This window comes from Bidens hawaiensis, unplaced genomic scaffold (assembly GCF_021521415.1).
Source record: "Bidens hawaiensis isolate Kalapana, Puna unplaced genomic scaffold, B.hawaiensis_p1.1 tig00015448_1, whole genome shotgun sequence".
NCBI lineage: Eukaryota > Viridiplantae > Streptophyta > Magnoliopsida > Asterales > Asteraceae > Bidens > Bidens hawaiensis.
In genome coordinates, this window is record NW_027492380.1 from 395,743 (window position 1) to 413,877 (window position 18,135).

Here is an 18,135-nt window from a genome sequence, read left to right on the forward strand (position 1 = left end):
TTGTTTGCTGCTGTCCAAAAATGATTCTCGGCTAAACTTGTTAGTTCTACCTAGGAATGATGATTCTTGTTAGTGTTTGATAGGTTTTATGGATTGTTTGATTGATAGACTTAATTTGTTGATGTAAAGTTTGATTTAGACATGAAATAGGTTGTGTTTAGTGGCTGGAAATTTTAGTGATTCATTGCATAAACCCCATGTGTTGATTAATTAGTTTTGTGTTGATTGGTCGGTGCATTGTTTGATTCTAGACTTTGTGTTTAGGGTTTGTTTGCGGTAGGTACAACCGTAGGGTTTTGTTGCATGATTTATTGGATTAAGTACAGCGGTTAGACACCTTTTTTGATACCGAGAGGTGATAAGAAGTTAGGGTTGTCTTATTGCCTTTGCATGCTAGAATAAGGATTGCGCGAGAGCGAGTTCGTTTCTTGTCAGGTTTAGGTGTTTTGAGCGACTAGTTGATCTATTTTGGTTTAAGTTGAATCGTTCCTCTATCCTTGTTTGTGTAGTATTCATTGCCATTAGGGTTGAGTGTTGGTGAGACCGAGAGGTGATCTAGCATTAGAACACGTTAGCAATTGTTTCCCGGTTTGGTCGTTTTAGCCGATTTTGAGTAGTTTAGGCTTGTTGAGTGAGACCGAGAGGTAATCCAGTGAGCCCGAGCGATCCTTAGTCGTGTCATCTTTAGGAACCGGTGTCTATATATCATTCAATCCATTAGCTTGTTAGGCCTACAATTTGATTCAGACCTAGGTAGACGTTTTTCTCCATCCTAAGTTAACACAGTTAGTTTTCCGTTAAGTTTTCTATTTTAGGTAACTTTTGTTAGTTAGTCCAGTTAAGTAAGTAAAAATCAAAAATTGATTAAATATTATTCTAAAGTAGGTCTTGTCTAGGATTTGTAATCATTAGCGTCTTACGTGTCCACGTGTTCGATACTCGGACTTCCTAGGTCTGTACTACTTGCGATCGGTACACTTGCCGGTTGTGTGTGGTTTTAGGATTTTCGTTTTAATATTAAAGCTTAGTTGTGAGGTTCATATTTATAGGTTTATTAGACACACATCAAGTTTTTGGCGCCGTTGCCGGGGACACGGTTTTCGGCGTTTTGAGAGCAATCCGAGTTAGGACTTACCTTTTGTGCTACTTGTAATTATTTTTGTTTTATTTTGCTTATTTTTTAGAATAGTTTAGATAATCTTATTTCTTATTATAGTTTTTATGCGACAGACTCGATCTCGTGGACCACCCGACACGGAAGCATTTCTCGAGCCAGAGAGAGAGTTTCATGAGAGACGTCGTCCCGTTTCACCTTCATCCACTTCTTCATCCGTTGACCCCGACGATAGGGATAGGATCATGGGCGACATTCCACATGAGAGACGTCATCCCGTTTCACCTTCATCCACTTCTTCATCCGTTGACCCCGACGATAGGGATAGGATCATGGGCGACATTCCACCACCGAGGAGGACAGTTGCGGACTGGGCCCGACCGGCCAATGCTGGCGCGAGATCCAGCATCACACCACCCGCCATTGGAGTTCCGACGAACTGGCAGATCCCGTTGAACATTCTGAATACCATTGCTCATTCTGCTCAGTTTCACGGGTTGCTTCATGAGAACCCGCACTCTCATCTCACTCGCATCGTGCGTATTTGCGACACTTTCCATCTTGCGGGCGTTTCCGAAGACGCCGTTAAGCTCCGCGTCTTTCCGTTTTCACTCACTGATCGAGCGAGTCTGTGGCTCGAGTCCTTCCCACAGGGCTCTATAGCTACTTGGGCTGCCATGCAGACCCAATTTCTTGAAAAATACGATCCTCCGGCTAAGGCCGCTCGTTTGCGTAACCAGATACATTCTTTTCAAATGGAGGACACCGAGAGTTTTTACGATACCTGGGAGCGATTCAAGAATCTATTAGCGTTGTGCCCGAACCACGGCTTGCAAGATTGGGCGGTCGTCGAAAAATTTTATAATGGAGTGACGTACGCGACGCAGAGTATGCTCGACACGGCGGCGGGAGGAAATCTGTTGACGACTAAGGACCCTGATGAGTGTATCGCTTTATTCAATGGGCTAGCTATGAGTGGGTACCAAAGACCACCCGCCAGAGGAGGTAAGACCGTCGATTCCATCTCACGAGGCATGCATTCGGTGGACACGACCACCGCACTGACGGCACAGGTCGAGGCATTGACGAAGATGGTGAAGGATATGCAGACGAAGAGCAAGTTGTGTGAGATCTGCAGAGGTGGGCATGATACCGTTCAGTGCCCAGTCAGTTCCCAAGAGGAGGTCGTAGACTTCATAGGAAATCCAAACCGAAATCCAAACTCTTTCAATTCTTATAATTCGGGATGGAGGGGAAATCAGAACTCCTACTGGAGGAGCGGCAACCAACCCGGTTTTCAGCAACGCCAGAGTTTATTTCAGGATGCCGGTGAGGGAACGAGCAGTGGGGAGAAGAAGCCCACTTTGGAGGAGATGATGGCACAACAGACACAGATGTTGTCACAGCTCATGACGCGTGAGGATTCCCGACACAAGGAGACGCAGGAGAAGTTTCGAGAGCACGAGCAGTTCATGAGGAATCAGGCAGTGTCAATTCAGAATCTCAAGCGGCAGATGGGGGAGATTGCCAGTCGGTTAAATGAGAGGCCGCAGGGTACGCTGCCGAGTAATACCGAGCAGAACCCAAGAGGATTCGTGAAGGCTGTGACGACAAGGAGCGATGTAGGGGCACGAGATGAGCCCGGGATTCAGCAGAGGTCTAGAGGAGAAGTCGTCGAGGAGCCTGCAGTCGATGGAGAGGAGCAGGTGGATGAGGAGATTCAGATGGAGTCTCCGCCGGCCCAGGTGCATCAGAGGAGCAGCCCAGGGAGTTCAGCACAGGCCGAGAAACAGCAGTCACCGAGCGAGCCACCGAGAGTTTACAAACCCCGATTGCCATACCCCGGGAGAGTCCGTAGAGATAGAGATGAGGAGCAGAACTCCAAATTCCTTGATCTTCTGAAGCATCTTTACCTCAATATCCCATTCCTTGAGGCACTCAATCAGATGCATAAACATGCGAAGTTCCTTAAGGATATTCTCTCGAACAAGGAGACGTTAGCTGAGGCCGCTTCCACCCCTTTGAGTGCTAATTGTTCTGCTATCTTACAGAGGAAGTTACCAGAGAAGAGGGCCGATCCAGGGAGTTTCATAATTCCCTGCACCTTGAGTGATGATACAGTGGTTCATGCGCTGGCTGATCTTGGTGCCAGTATCAATCTCATGCCGTATTCTGTGTATCGCAAGCTGGGTTTAGGCGAACCGAGGCCTACCAGGATGAGTATCCAGCTTGCTGATCGTTCCGTGAAGTATCCGCGTGGGATTGTTGAGAACATGCTCATTCGCATTGGTAAGTTCATTTTCCCGGTGGACTTCGTTATTCTTGACATGAATGAGGATGATAATGTTCCACTCATTTTGGGCAGACCTTTTTTGGCCACCGCACATGCGTTGATCGATGTTCGCGATGGCAAACTGATCCTTCAAGTCGGGGATGAGAACGTCACGTTTGACGTTCGACAGTCATCTAAGCATCCCAAATCGACTGATGACTCCCTATGCTTCATTGATACGATCATGACTCATGTGGGGGAGTTTTCTAGTGACCCCGGTGGAGGCCCCGCCTCAGACACACATATCCTAGATAGGGAGACCCTGGAGGTTGAGATGGTCGCCTTGACTGAACACCCCCCTGATGCTGACATTGAGTCGTCTTCCTTTGATTATGAGTTATTTACCGGAGATCATCGTGTTCATCAGTTGTTTGAGTTGGAGGAGTTACGGGACCGTACTTATGCGCAGTCAGATGGTTATAAGCAGCAGGTGAAGGAACTGCAGGATCGTACGTTAGAGGGTATTAAGCAGTTTAAGTATGGGGATATGGTCTTATGGTATAATTCCCGGTTGAGGCTATTCCCGGGAAAGTTGAGATCCCGTTGGTCAGGTCCGTTTATGATTACTGAGGTTTTCCCGGATGGCACTGTTCAGATTAAGGATAAAGGCGGGACATTTATGGTGAACGGTGATGGACTGATGCACTACACTAGCGAGCCGATGACTGATCAGACGGTCGAGGTATTATACCTTGACCCACTCTCCGAGATGTAGATGTGTGGACGCGTCACTCGGGAGACTCCCCGAGTTGTAGAGTTTGTATTTCTGTATTTGTGTGTGCTATCTGTTTTATTTGTTTTGTCTATCTAGAAAGTGAAAAAAAAAAGAGTATAAAAACCAAAAACACAAAAATATGTTTATTTGTTTATGTTTTTGTTTTCCGTATTGTACGCCGCTACATGCGAGCGAGTTTGAGCTTCTGCATGTTATATTATGCGCATGGTAGCTACGATGGCGTTGTGGAACAGGTTCTCCCGAGGTTGTGGCCACGAATGAAATGCTATACGGTCGTTTGGATACTACTTAGCTATTGAAGATTCTGCACACAAACCAGGGGAGTAACCCGTTCTTTGTTTTAGTCTTGTACACTCTATTTTTATTTTTATTTTATGTTTTATTTTTATTTTATTTTATTTCTTTTCCTTTTTCTCATCGAGGACGATTTCGTTCTAAGTGTGGGGATGGGGTTTATTTTACTTAGTTGTAGAAATTTTATTAAAAAATAATAATAATAATAATAATAATAATAATAAAATATAATAAAAAATAAAAAAATAAAAAAAATAAAAATAAAAATTTAAAATTTTGAAAAAATAGTCCTTGAAATTTGTAACTCGTCTCGTAATGTTCCTATTAATCATTTTAATGTGTTGAGAAGTGGTAAATAGTATAAAACTAATTTGTCACTAGGTTTTGTTGATGGGGAAGTTGAGGATATTATGGGTAAGGAAAGTGATGATGATGAAATTGAAACCAACAAACCCACTAAACATGTCACTTTGGAGAAACCTTTACAAGCTTCGGGTCAAGCCTCAAATTTAAATAATAAAAACAAGGAAGTGGAATAAAATGTAGTTCCATTTCCTTTGTCTTTGCTAGACCCGGGTAAGAAAAATGTAATTTTAAAACGGGGTCCTCAAAAGGAGGAAATGTGGGAGGTGTTTAAATAGGTAAAAGTGAATTTACATTTACTAGAAGCAATAAAACAAGTGCCCGCATATACAAAGTTTTTTAAAGAGTTATGCACCCAAAAGAGACAACAGAAAGTGCCTAAACGGGTGGATTTAACCGAGCGGGTAAGTGCAGTTTTAAAAGGAGATCTCCCTCCTAAGCTTCAAGATCCGGGAACACCCTTAATTAACATTCAGGTGGGGTGATTTTCAAATGTCTAGGGTGTTATTCGATCTTGGGGTCGGAGTGAGCATTCTCCTGGGGGGTTTATGTGACCAATACGACTTTGGTCCTTTGAAACGTGTGGAGACCACGGTTGTATTGGCCAATTTGTCTCATAAACTTCCCCATGGAATTGTGCGAGATGTAATTGTGAAGGTGGAGGATTTCTACTATCCTGTGGACTTTTTGGTTTTGGATTCTTCATCAGGTAACTCAAGTCAACAACAAAATGTTATCTTGGGTCGACCATTTCTGAACACCACTCATGCAATCATTGATTGTAGATTTGGTATCATTGGCATGGCGTTTGGCAATAAGAAAATGCACTTAAATATTTTTACTAACGTTGCTAATTTTTTGAGTGGTGAAGAATGTTTTTGGCAGATGTGATGAATCATTGTAATCCTCATGAATATGATGAGGATTGTGTGGAAGCTTGTATTTGTGATGATTCTGAACAGGTACACTTGTGTGCTTTGCGGATGGAGGAACAAAAACAAGATGCTTTAGCCTTGCAAGAGGGAAGACCACCATGGACACATCAATGGGAAAGTTTTCCAAAGGAAATTAACTCGGATACAAAACCAGCTTTGGAGTGTCCACCAAAGGTGGAATTGAAGGAACTTCCAAACCACTTGAAGTACGTTTTCTTAGGGGAGAATGAAACCCTTCCGGCTATCATTGCTTCTAATTTGGAGGAAGATCAAGAGCGAGCATTGGTGAAGGTGTTGGAAGCACATAAGGCGGCCATTGGAAAGATGCTTGCAGATTTAAAAGGTATTAGTCCTTCTATTGTTATGCATAAAATAATTACAGATGAGGAGGCTAAACCAACAAGGGAGACTCAAAGAAGATTGAACCCAAACTTGAGGGAAGTGGTGAAAAAGGAGGTGATCAAGTGGTTGGATGCACGGATCATTTATCCCATATCTGACAGCTCTGGGTAAGCCCGACACAGGTAGTACCCAAGAAAGCCGGCATCCAGGTAATAAAAGATGATAACGGTGAACAAATTGCCACCCGACCGGTAATCGGGTGGCGAGTGTGCATCGATTATAGGAAATTAAATACTGCCACCTCAAAAGACCATTTTCCGTTACCATTTATTGATCAAATAATTGAAAAACTTTATGGTCAAAAATATTATTGTTTTTTGGATGGGTATTTGGGGTATAATTAAATTGCAATCCATCCCGATGACCAACACAAAACCACTTTCACTTGTCCATATGGCACCTTTGCTTTTAGACGGATGCCATTTGGATGGTGTAATGCCCCGGCCACTTTTCAAATACGTATGATGACTATATTTTCAGACATGGTCGGAGATTCACTTGAAGTTTTTATGGATGACTTTTCGATTTTTGGCTCAACTTTTGAGTCTTGTCTGAAGGATTTAGAAAACGTTTTAAAACGATGTGTTGAGACAAACTTGGTTTTAAGTTGGGAGAAAAGTCATTTCATGGTGCAAGAAGGTATTTTGTTGGGTCATGTGGTTTCAATTAGGGGGATGGAAGTTGATCAAGCAAAGATTAGAGTAATTTCGTCTTTGCCACCCCCGAAAAACGTAAAGGGGTGAGATCTTTTTTGGACATGCCGAATTCTATAGGAGATTCATTAAATGTTTTAGTGCAATTTTAAAACCTTTATGTAATATTTTGTTGAAGGATGTCCCATTTGAGTTTACAGATGAATGTTTGCAAGCACTTGACTATATAAAAGAGAAATTAGTGCAAGCACCAATTCTGCAATCACCGGATTGGTCAAAGCCTTTTGAAATCATGTGCGATGCTAGTGATAGCACGGTGGGAGAGGTATTTGGCCAAAGAGTGGATAAAAAACCGATGGTGATTTGCAAAACCTTATCTGAGGCACAATTGAACTACACCACTACCGTAAAGGAGTTGTTTACGGTGGTGTATGCCTTAGATGAGTTTCGTTCGTATATTTTGGGAAGTAAAGTTGTGGTGTACTCGGATCATAGTGCGGTTTGATATTTGATGGAAAAGAAAGATGCAAAAACGCGTTTGATTCGATGGGTGTTATTGTTGCACGAATTTGATCTTGAAATCCGTGACAAGAAGGGATGTGAGAATGTAGTAGCGGATCACTTGTCTCGGATTACCCTTGACGGTGTTGATGATCCGATGGAAATAAACGAGAAATTTCCGGATGAACAGTTGCTTGTTGTTTCCACTGCACCGTGGTATGCTCACTATGTCAATTATTTGGCCACAGCTGCGACTCGGGAATATTGGTCAAAGAAAAGGAGACAACAATTCATGGCCCGAGTCAAGCAATACATTTGGGTTGAATCGGACCTTTTCAAGGTTGGAGCGGATCAAGTTCTTAAAGATGTGTACCCGAGAGTGAAGTGCAAGAGATTTTGAAACACGCCCATTCGTCGGCATGTGGGGGCCATTTTAGTGGTTATAAGACGGAGTATACGATACTTACGTGTGGGTTTTATTGTCCAACGATTTTTAAAGATGCTAATGAATATGCTCGGCATTGCTTAAATTGTCAAAGAATAGGGGTATATCAAAAAGAAACGAAATGCCTTTACAAACCATTTTGGTTGTTGATATTTTTGATGTGTGGGGCTAGATTTCATGGGCCCGTTTCCAAACTCATATGGGTACTTATGCATTCTTGTTGCAGTTGATTATGTGTCAAAGTGGGTTGAAGAGTTGCAACAAGAACTAATGATCATTCCGTGGTGTGTATGTTTGTTCAAACCAACATCTTCTCAAGATTTAGGATTCCAAGAGTTATTATAAGTGATGGTGGACCGCATTTCAAGAACTTTGCATTTGGCAAATTGTTAAAGAGTTATGGTGTTAATCACTGAATTGCAATGCCTTACCATCCTCAAATAAGTGTCCAAGTTGAAGTTTCTAATCGACAAATTAAAGAAATTTTAATGAAAACGGTTCGGGTTGATAGAAAAGATTGATCGATTAAGTTGGATGATGCATTGTGGGCGTATCGAACGGCCTACAAGACACCGATTGGTACCACTCCTTATCGGTTGGTGTATGGGAAGGGCTATCATTTGCCAATGGAGTTAGCTCACTGGGCATTGTGGGCAATTAAGAACGTTAATATGGATTACAAGGAAGCCGGTGAGTTGAGAAAATTGAAGTTGAACGAATTGGAGGAAATCTGGGATGAGGCGTATGAATGTGCTTCGAATTATAAAGAGAAATTAAAGAGGGTGCATGATGCTAAGATACGCAAACTAACATTTGAGATTGGGCAAAAGGTGTGGCTTTACTATTCAAGACTCAAATTGTTTCCCGGAAAGCTTAAAAGCAAATGGATGGGCCCGTATGTCATCACAAGAATCGGGAGGTTTGGTGATGTGGAGATTGAAGACATGCAAAGTCAAAGTAAACAAGTTGTGAATGGACATCGCCTCAAACCATACTTGGAAGGAAAGGATTTGAATATGCTTGACAATGACAAGGTGAGTTTACTTCTAAGCTCACCGGATGGTTCCACTGCGTAAAGGTCCGGGTTTGTTGTATGGTGTAATATACTTTTTGTTCAAATTTATTTTTTAAAAATTACCTTTCTCGTTGGGAGTGTGTCCGATTCAAGTGTGGGAAATTCTTATGAATTTCTTTACCACGTTGAGGACAACTTGGGTTTTTCATAAGGGGTAGGGTAATTTTTAAAAGTTTAGTTTTCATGTTGTAAAAACTTTTGTTTGGGTTCCTATGATCTAGTAAAAAAAATTCAGGGTCACCGTCGACCACGGTTCACACAGTGGCCCATGGTCAAGGCAACGTAGGTCACGGTGAAGCATCCTCCAAGGTACGGTACATTCTGCTCATTTTGGTCCAATTAAACCGTGGACCACTGTTCACACCGTGGCCCACGGTGTAGCTCTCCCTGCTGATGTCCGACGAGTGTATAGGTAAGAAAATAAATTTTTTTTATTTACAACAAATTGTAACCACATATCCTACCAACCATCTCTTCCACCTTCATTTACCTTCCTCTTCCAAATCTCAAACCCTAATTCCACCTTCAAAGCTCTTTCAATCAACCATCAAATCCTTAGTTTCTTAAACCTATTGTGAGTGGATTTGTGAAAGTATTAACAATATAAACATTCTCTCCCTTAATTCCTAAGTTTTAATCCGATTATTGAGAGTTGGGGTGCCGAAATATTCAAGGAATTTGGGGGTTTCTTGCTTGTTTTTGAAAAAGTACTCGGTTATCATCTTAAACATCAACCAAGGTATGTTCGTTGTCAATTCTTTGTATACATTACAACAATTGTAAGGTAGTATTGATTTGAGCATGCACACTTGCTTGTTTGGTTGTAATGGTTATACATTGTAGTTGTGGATAGTAGATAAATGCTTGAAATATTTTTGCATTGGAAAGTTGAAAAATTAAGCGTTTATTTAAGTTTTGAGATATTAGTGAATTGAATAACGAGTTGATTATCCACAACCATGGTAACAAGCAAGTGTGGGGAGGAACATATTGAACTAACTTGGTCCACTTTTGATGGTTTATGTGTGTAGATGGGAAGAAACTCAGATAAAGGAAAGGGAAAAGCTACATCTGCTAGTGGTCGGGCTGCTCAAGAAAAAAGGCAATGTATGCAAGAGGAACAAGAACAAGTGAGGGTGCACATTCCGAAACCTGAATGGAGAGGTGGGGTATTGTCAAGTTATGCTTTGGAATGGCAACCAGGAGCTCTTTAGAGATAAATTGAGTAGTTTAAGAAATAGGAGTGAGGCATTCATGTGTGAAAAAGAGGTGAACGATCCGGGTTTTGAGGCATTCGGTGTATTTGATAGATTTGAAGCACTAGGGTGGGAAGCTGCCCTCAAATATTATGATGAAGAAAGCAATACGTTGTATGATAGGGAAATAGAAGAATTGGTATCTACCTTGAGGTGCCCGACATTTAAAAAGGGTCAGATATGAAATTGATCGGTACAGTGGGTGGAACTCAAGTGGTGATATCCTTTGACACATTCAATCAGATTGCTTTGTTTGATAGCAAATCTTCCAATTCGAATGTATATCCCTCGGTTAAAGATTTGTATGATAATCCCGACAAACATCCCCAATGGCATAATATGTTATCAAAAGTTTTGAAAGGAGGTCAGGGTATGAGTACCAGTATAAGAAGAAGAGATTTGAATATTGAAGCAAGGCTATTAATGGCAATCTGTTTATCGAATGTTGTTCCCCAAAGGGGAGACATTTCGATAGTCAAGAACAGCGATATTCCTATTCTGTATGCATTGATGTGTGGAAGCCCACTCATTTCTTTCCGTTATTTGATTATGCATAACATATGGATCAGTCGAGAAAGTAATAAGAGGAAGTTAATCCCACACTGCAGATTGATCACAGCCTTACTAAAGCTTCACGGGGTTATTCAGGAAGATGTTGTTGGAATAACAAAGAATTTCAAGGAACATAAGTTGGATGATTTGGGCCCGGGATGGACATACACGAAAGATGAGAGGTACCACCATTTAAAGAATGAGAAGGTGAGATGGAGTGTGTTGAGAGAGGATGTTATTCCGGAGACAGGTGAGGAGTTGGAAGAGGAGGTTGAGGAACCAAGTGACACGGAAGAAATGGAGACTGGTGGTGGTAGTAGTTCCCAACAAGGGGGTTGGGATGATTCGACTGGGTATGCTTCATATGACAATAATTGGGCCCACATAATTAATGATGTGGTGGAAAGGCATAGGCCTTCCACTTATGGTAATTGGTCGGAAGAGTCTCGGGCTCTATTTGACCATCAAACTTTTATGGGGGGCATATCATGAACACGCTGAGAAGGAGAGACATTACCGTGTAGAGATGTGGAACCGTGTTCAAGCTTACGGGCGAGAACATGAAATGAACATGCGGTATTTGGATGACCGGAATAGAAGAATGCATGATCAATGGCCTGCCGGTGAACCAGTTGTTTCGGATCCACCAAGTGTGGATTACACATCTTTACCCCCCCCCCCCCTATGACGGTACGGTGCGTTATCCCGAACCACCCCTTCATCATTCCATGTGGGTAGATCCTATGCAGTCGATGGCGCCACCACCACCATTAGGGGAAGGTAGTAGCGGAGGAAGTAGAGCATTTAACTTTGGCAAGTTTTCGGACTTCATAACATCTATCTCCGGGTCGACACACCTACTATTGATTGGGTCCTCATCATGTCAGGTGCATGTTGTTTTGTATATTATTTGTATAACTGTTTATTTTATGTTGTGTTTTTAGTATTTAGGTGGATGAGAGGAGGATGAAACACTTGAATTAGTGTTATGGGTCACGAAATGAGGTGGTGTTTTTAAGTAGTAGTATTTTTGTTTTTATTTTTCTCAAACCCATACATTGGGGACAATGTATCCCAAGTTTCGGGATGGGGAAATTTTTTGATTTTTTTAAATTTAAAAAAAACAAAAAAATTAAAACAAAAAAAATATAAAACTGATAGAAAACCGAAAAGCGGTAAGATGGCGGGGTAAAGTTTTGGTCCCTTTTCATGGTCATAATTCCCTCAAAGTCTAGTTTGCTTAGTTGTTTTTAAAATGAGGTTGAGAAGTATTTTAGTCAAGGTTAGCATGCTTTCGTATGATAACCCGCATAACATGTCCATATGCACTTGAGTATTGGTAAAATGAAGAGCGATGATGGATTGGTTATTCTTCGTTAGAACTTGTTCTATCAATGCATTTCGAGACCTTAGCTTGGCATAAGTGCAAAAGTGATAGAGGAAATTAGGTTTAAGCCTCGTCTGGATGAGCGTGAGTGTGGGTTTTGGGGGTTGAGCCTCATACATTACACATATGAGCGTGGGCAATGAGAGGGGCGGAGGGTTGGTTCCCTTAGAAAACTTATTTGGACTTATTCTTTTTATTTAATCAACCCCGATGGTATGTTGCGAGATGATCCGGCTTGGTAGATTTTTCTTTGTAATTATATTTGTTTTGATATTAATCAATAGAAAGTAGTAAATTTCATGTATGTGTGCAAGTAAAAAAAAATGATGAAAAAAAATATATATATAAAAAAAAGAGAAAAAGAAAGAAAAGGTTAGGATTCAATGTCCAAAGTAGTGTGTATCGATTTTGTGATGCAAGTTAGTAGTGTATATAGTTGTTTATTTTATTGTTTATTTAGTTTTGATGTAACAAGCCAGATCGGATCGCCTGAGCCACTTTCAATATTCTCATTCCATACCTTTACACCTAGCCCCATTATAACCCGTTTTAAGACCTCTTGATTTGCATTTGTGTTAAAGCATATATAGGTGGAGATTTGATGGTGGTACAAGCTTATGCAAGGAGAATTGATTATGATTGAATTTATGTGAACGATCACCAAAAAGAGGGTTAACGGGTGATGGTGTGTTATGTGTGAGTAAAAAAAAACCGAAAGCATGTTAAGGTTGACTAGAATTCTATGTTTTAAATATAATTAAGTGATACTAATGCAAACCTCTAATAATGAGGGAATAGGGTATGATTTGGGACCTTGATTAAGCTGGGCTTGTTGGTATGTTTGGTGGTTATGATTTATAAACAATCGGTTTGAAGTGTTGCTTGGGGGCAAGCAACGGTTAAGTGTGGGGATGTGACGAGTGACCCGTAGGAAGGCATTTAATCGACTTAAAGGACATAAATATACCTGCGTAATTAACTTAATTCCGTAGAATTAGTTGACTACAGTTACTCATGTGATTGCAGGTTTGAGGAGGTAAAAGACGACATTATGAGGATGAGGGTAAAAATGGCAAAGAAATCGGAGTGGAAATGAGGAAAATATGAAGAAAGCAAGAAAATGGAACAAGCTCCACCGTGGCCCACGGTGTGACGTCAACAGGGATCAAAAGCACAAGAACCCACCGTACCGTGGGGATATTTTGGATCGTGGAGTGGACCGTGGCCCACGGTCCGAGCCGTAACTACCACTTTCTTCTCTTTTATTAGGCCGTTTTGGCTGGCTTTTAGACTTATCTTTTAATTGGAACTACTTGGTGGCGAATTGTGGTGTCTAAGACAATATTTTTGGTGATTGTAATTGTTATTTGGAGTGTTTGATTCTTATGTTGAAGACAATTGATGCAATGATGATCAACAAAACTATGAGTGGCTAGTTTCTTTGGTATTCATCTTGGGATGTAAGGTTAATTACAAGACACTTATGTTATTCGTTCTTGAACTTGGATTGATTATCTAATTGTTTATGTTACTATAATCATGATGTTTGTGTGATTGTTTGTAACTTGTCTATATCGTTTAAACCAAGTTGTGAACCACGTGTTCTTGGTGTCGTTGACAATTGAGATTTAGTGGAGAGAATTAGGGTTAATAGTATTGACTGATTGTTGAGTAACAACCTTGCGTTCTAGGAATCCGAGTACTTAGTTCTTGATTAATCACAAACAATTGTACACACAAAACCAAGATAGCATGGTTTATCCATTGAATGTTAACAAGAGTGTCGAGTAATAACCTGAACCTTGAGAGGAATGCTTGTTTAATCAATCATTTACAACTTTCATGTTAGTTTATTGTAGATATTAAAATCAAATCAAAATCACTTTGAAGATTACTTTTTGTCTTTACTTTTATATTAGTTTAATTTCTAAGCTACTTGATTAACACATACTCCACAAACTCTCTATGTTCAACTACCACTTACTGCTGTCTATTTAGTTGTATTTGGTTTATTTTTTAGTGAGTCTTCGACCTCACGTCAATACTACGAATCCATCAGCACCTTCTGGAAGTGACACGATAGGTACACTACACAGCTTCTGCTTAAGCAACTGAAAAGCTTCTTCCTGTTTCTCGGTCCACTCATACTCCCTTTCTTTCTAGGTTAATTGGTTAGGGTTGAGCTATGGAGGAGAAATTTTCAATGAATGGCCGGTAATATCCAACCAATCCCAAAAATTGTCGCACTTCAGTAGGTGACCTTGGGGTCTCTCAATTCTTAGTTGCTTCAATCTTTGAGGGATCAACATGTATACCATCTTCATTAATAATGTGACCAAGAAACTGGACTTCTCTAAGCCAAAACTCAAATTTAGAAAACTTTGCATATAACTTCTTATTCTTTAATAACTCTAGAATTATCTTCAAATGCTGCTCATGCTCTTTCTTAGTTCGCGAGTAAATAAGTATGTCATCAATGAACATGATCACGAATCTATCCAGGTATGGCTTACAAACCTTGTTCATGAGGTCCATAAATACTGACGGTGCGTTAGTTAGACCAAACGGCATGACTAAGAATTCATAATTGCCATAGCGAGTTCTGAAAGCAGCCTTTGTGAACATCTTCTTCTGCAACTCGTAGCTGGTGGTATCCAGATCGTAGATTGATTTTGGAATAATAACTAGATCCTTGCAACTGATCAAACAAATCATCAATTCTCAGTAGTTGGTACAGATTCTTGATGGTAAGCTTATTCAGTTCACGGTAATCGACACACTGGCAAAGTGAACCGTCTTTCTTTTTCATGAATAAGACCGGTGCTCCCCATGGTGAGAAGCTTGGTCTAATAAAACCTTTATCCAGCAGCTCTTGTAGTTGATTGGACAACTCCTGCATCTCGGATGGTGAAAATCTGTACAGAGATCGGGCTACCCGTGCAGCATCTCACATAAGATCAATTCTGAATTCAACGTGTTGACGTAGGCTGTCGCGGTCTACTCAAACAATTGATTTTTAATCACTTAAATATCTATACTAGTACAGGTAAGTAAGGTCGTCTTCACAGGAAATCAAGGAAAGTGCTAATTTAATATTTTATTATTTTAACTAAATTAATTATTTAACTAAAGGCAGACAGACGATGTCAAGCAGTTTTTGAAAAGGTTTAATTATTAAAGCTAAAAAAATTACTTAAAAAGTTGTAAACAATAATAATAAAAGGTATTAATTCTAGGTTCGGGTAATGTGATATTCAATCTTAATCTCAGATTCACTTGTCCTGATTGCGCAGTAATTACTAGACCTATTAGTTTGATTATGATGACAAACGATAACTTAACCGGATTGTTGACACAATTGAACTCGATGTACCCAATTACCAATTTATGTTTTATGAAAATTAATTAAGTGACAATGGTTGACGATTATTAGTCCAAGGACACAAAAGCCTAACACTAAGTGTTGATGAACAAAACCAAACAAGTGATGTATTAATCAATAATCGAAAACTTAAATTGCTTAAACAACCAAACAATAATAGAACAAGATAAAATCAATAAACTAAATCAAGTTCTTAACATGAAGCACAATGAATCTGGTGTTAAGAAAGAATACACAAAACCCTAACCTAGAATGAACACTAAGGTTTTTAACCGAGCATTGGCATTATATTAAAATCACTTATCTTATTAAACATGCAACCCCAAGATGAACCGAAAGCTTCAGGATGGTCGAAAGTTTCCCTAGGATGTCTCTTCAGCCTCTGGGATTAGTGATATGACGAATGGTGGCTTAAATGGGTTTATATAGTGACTAACCCTAATTTCATCAGAATTACGTCGGTTCGCATTGCGCGAACGTCAATGGACCTGTTCTTCGTGTCGCGTGAAGGACAAAATAGCTGGGCTCGGAATCTGGGAACTTCACATCGCGCGAAGTATTCTCTCTAGTCCTTCGCGTCGCGCGAAGGACAAAAATTTCAGCAAATTATTTTTCTTTTCTTTATTATGCCTCGTGATGCGTGCACTCCCATTCCCACACTTTTAAGTCTTCATTCCAAGCTCATAAATCATCCTGATAAGCTCCATAGCGTCCAATGTCCTGAAACACATAACGATGCTTGAAGCTACCAATGTTCATTTATATATTTATCTAATATTAACTAATTAATATCTAATAATACCTAACTTTTACCCAACCATCACATCCCCATACTTATCCGTTTTCGTCCCGAAAAAGACTTTGCAGTGGAATCAAAATCAGAGATTATTTTTACAAAATGCTTTTAGGTTATTTTAATTAACCATGAGGAATACAAAAACTACGATTGCCGATATTGTTGTCCACTTAAACCCAATCACCGACAATTCAGACCTCTAATCATGTTAGAATTTAGTTCAACTTAATATTCAATCTAAGGGTCTCACACCTAGAATTATAAATCTACCTAATTTGTTTCAGGCATGTCAAAGCAAAGATAAAACCATATAGATTATTTTTACCAGTGTAACCTAAAAACTTGTAACTATCAAATGGACAAATATGTGAACAACTTAATTGAATATTTTGAATTTTTATCAAAATTTAGACCTCACCCATGGATGTTCTCACCGTGGTTGCTAGCCCAGTGAGAAGCATGTAAGTTATTGGTCCGTATTCATGAACGTTCATTAATCCTCACCCAGAGGCCTATCAATCAGCTGCCAGCTTGAAAGAAAATACATAAGTTGTTGGATTATTATTATTATTATTTTGTTTTGATCTTCATCTATAGATGTCATCTCCAAGTCACTATCCTGGAGAGAGACGCATTAAATTATTGGATCCATTTTTTTATTATGCTTATTTTCTTTAATATGCCAATAAAATTAAATTTTGAAATTTACAAGGCTTTACCCTGCATTGGTACTTATTCATTACCTTATGCATTTCAGTTTTTCTATTTTCCTAAGATGAGAACCCACAAGACTTCATGATATTAATTATAGGTATATTTATTACATTCTCAGAAGTCTTTCACTATCAGCTGGGCCCACCGACATATCCCAAATTAAGTGCATTCCCATTTTTATTATCTCATATTTTATAATTTGAAAAAACAATCCCCAATTTTTCTATCATTTTACATTATTATACAAAAATTCTTAATTCAAGTAACATTAAACTTTTTAAATTTTCAATTTCTCCTCCATCCCCACATTTGAGGCAAACATTGTCCTTAATGTTTTAAAATTTGACAAATAAAATAGGGACGGGGTATAAAATTCACTTGAACAGTTTTAAAACCGGGCTTAATGTGATGGTCATTACTAATTATACACAAATACAATTACACTTTTAACACAAAAACTAGAAAACCAAAGAAGATTATGAAAACGAAATCACCTGATAGAAGATAAAACACTCATGTGTAACTCTCGTGCCCTCGGTGATGCTCTCGGTAAACTAAACTCCTCAACTCTCAAAACGAAATCTGCAAACTCTCAAATATGTAAAAGCATGCTTCTCACAAGTATTAAAAATAGGTCTTTTAAACCGTTTGAAAAACCGTTAATTTTAGATTACCAACCGATTTTAAATAAATTTCATATCCAAATTTGTTAACCCATGAGACAGAAATAAATCAAGCTAATCCAGCGTACCCATCTTTGAATCAACATGTAAAAAATTAAACCTAAGGGACAAAAATAAATAGAGCTCTTTATCATGATGAATTATATCTGTTTGATACAATATTGTAACATCCGTATTTTGAGATATAACCTCACGAGGGTGTTATAGAACAAAAGATGATGTTTGGACCATGAAAAACGCGGGTATACAAAGTTTGTACGACCCGAAACCCATAAAAAGAGTAGAATCGGGTCTTAAGGAAGAATCTCGGAGGAAAATGGCCTTAAAATGGTAAAAACAAAGTAAAAAGGGGTTTTCGCATGAAAAAGGGCTTCGCATCGCATGCCATGCGAAATCCAAGAATTTCGCATCGCACACCATGCGAAGCGAAATCCCATGCAAAGCGAAATTCCATGCAAATTGGCCATGCGAAATTTAATGAAATCCATTTTTTGATGCATTTTTGTTAAAGGACT

At 39.5% G+C, this 18,135-nt stretch overlaps 1 protein-coding gene across 1 annotated transcript; it reads left to right on the plus strand.

Annotated features, from left to right (window-relative positions):
* The first annotated feature begins 5,331 nt into the window (after nt 1–5,331).
* Nucleotides 5,332–7,730, plus strand: LOC143549198 (uncharacterized). Its single transcript, XM_077040163.1, has 4 exons — nt 5,332–5,548; nt 5,995–6,230; nt 7,008–7,154; nt 7,425–7,730. Exons 1-4 carry the CDS (start codon nt 5,332–5,334, stop codon nt 7,728–7,730), a joined length of 906 nt encoding a protein of 301 aa, XP_076896278.1.
* Nucleotides 7,731–18,135: the final 10,405 nt, after the last annotated feature.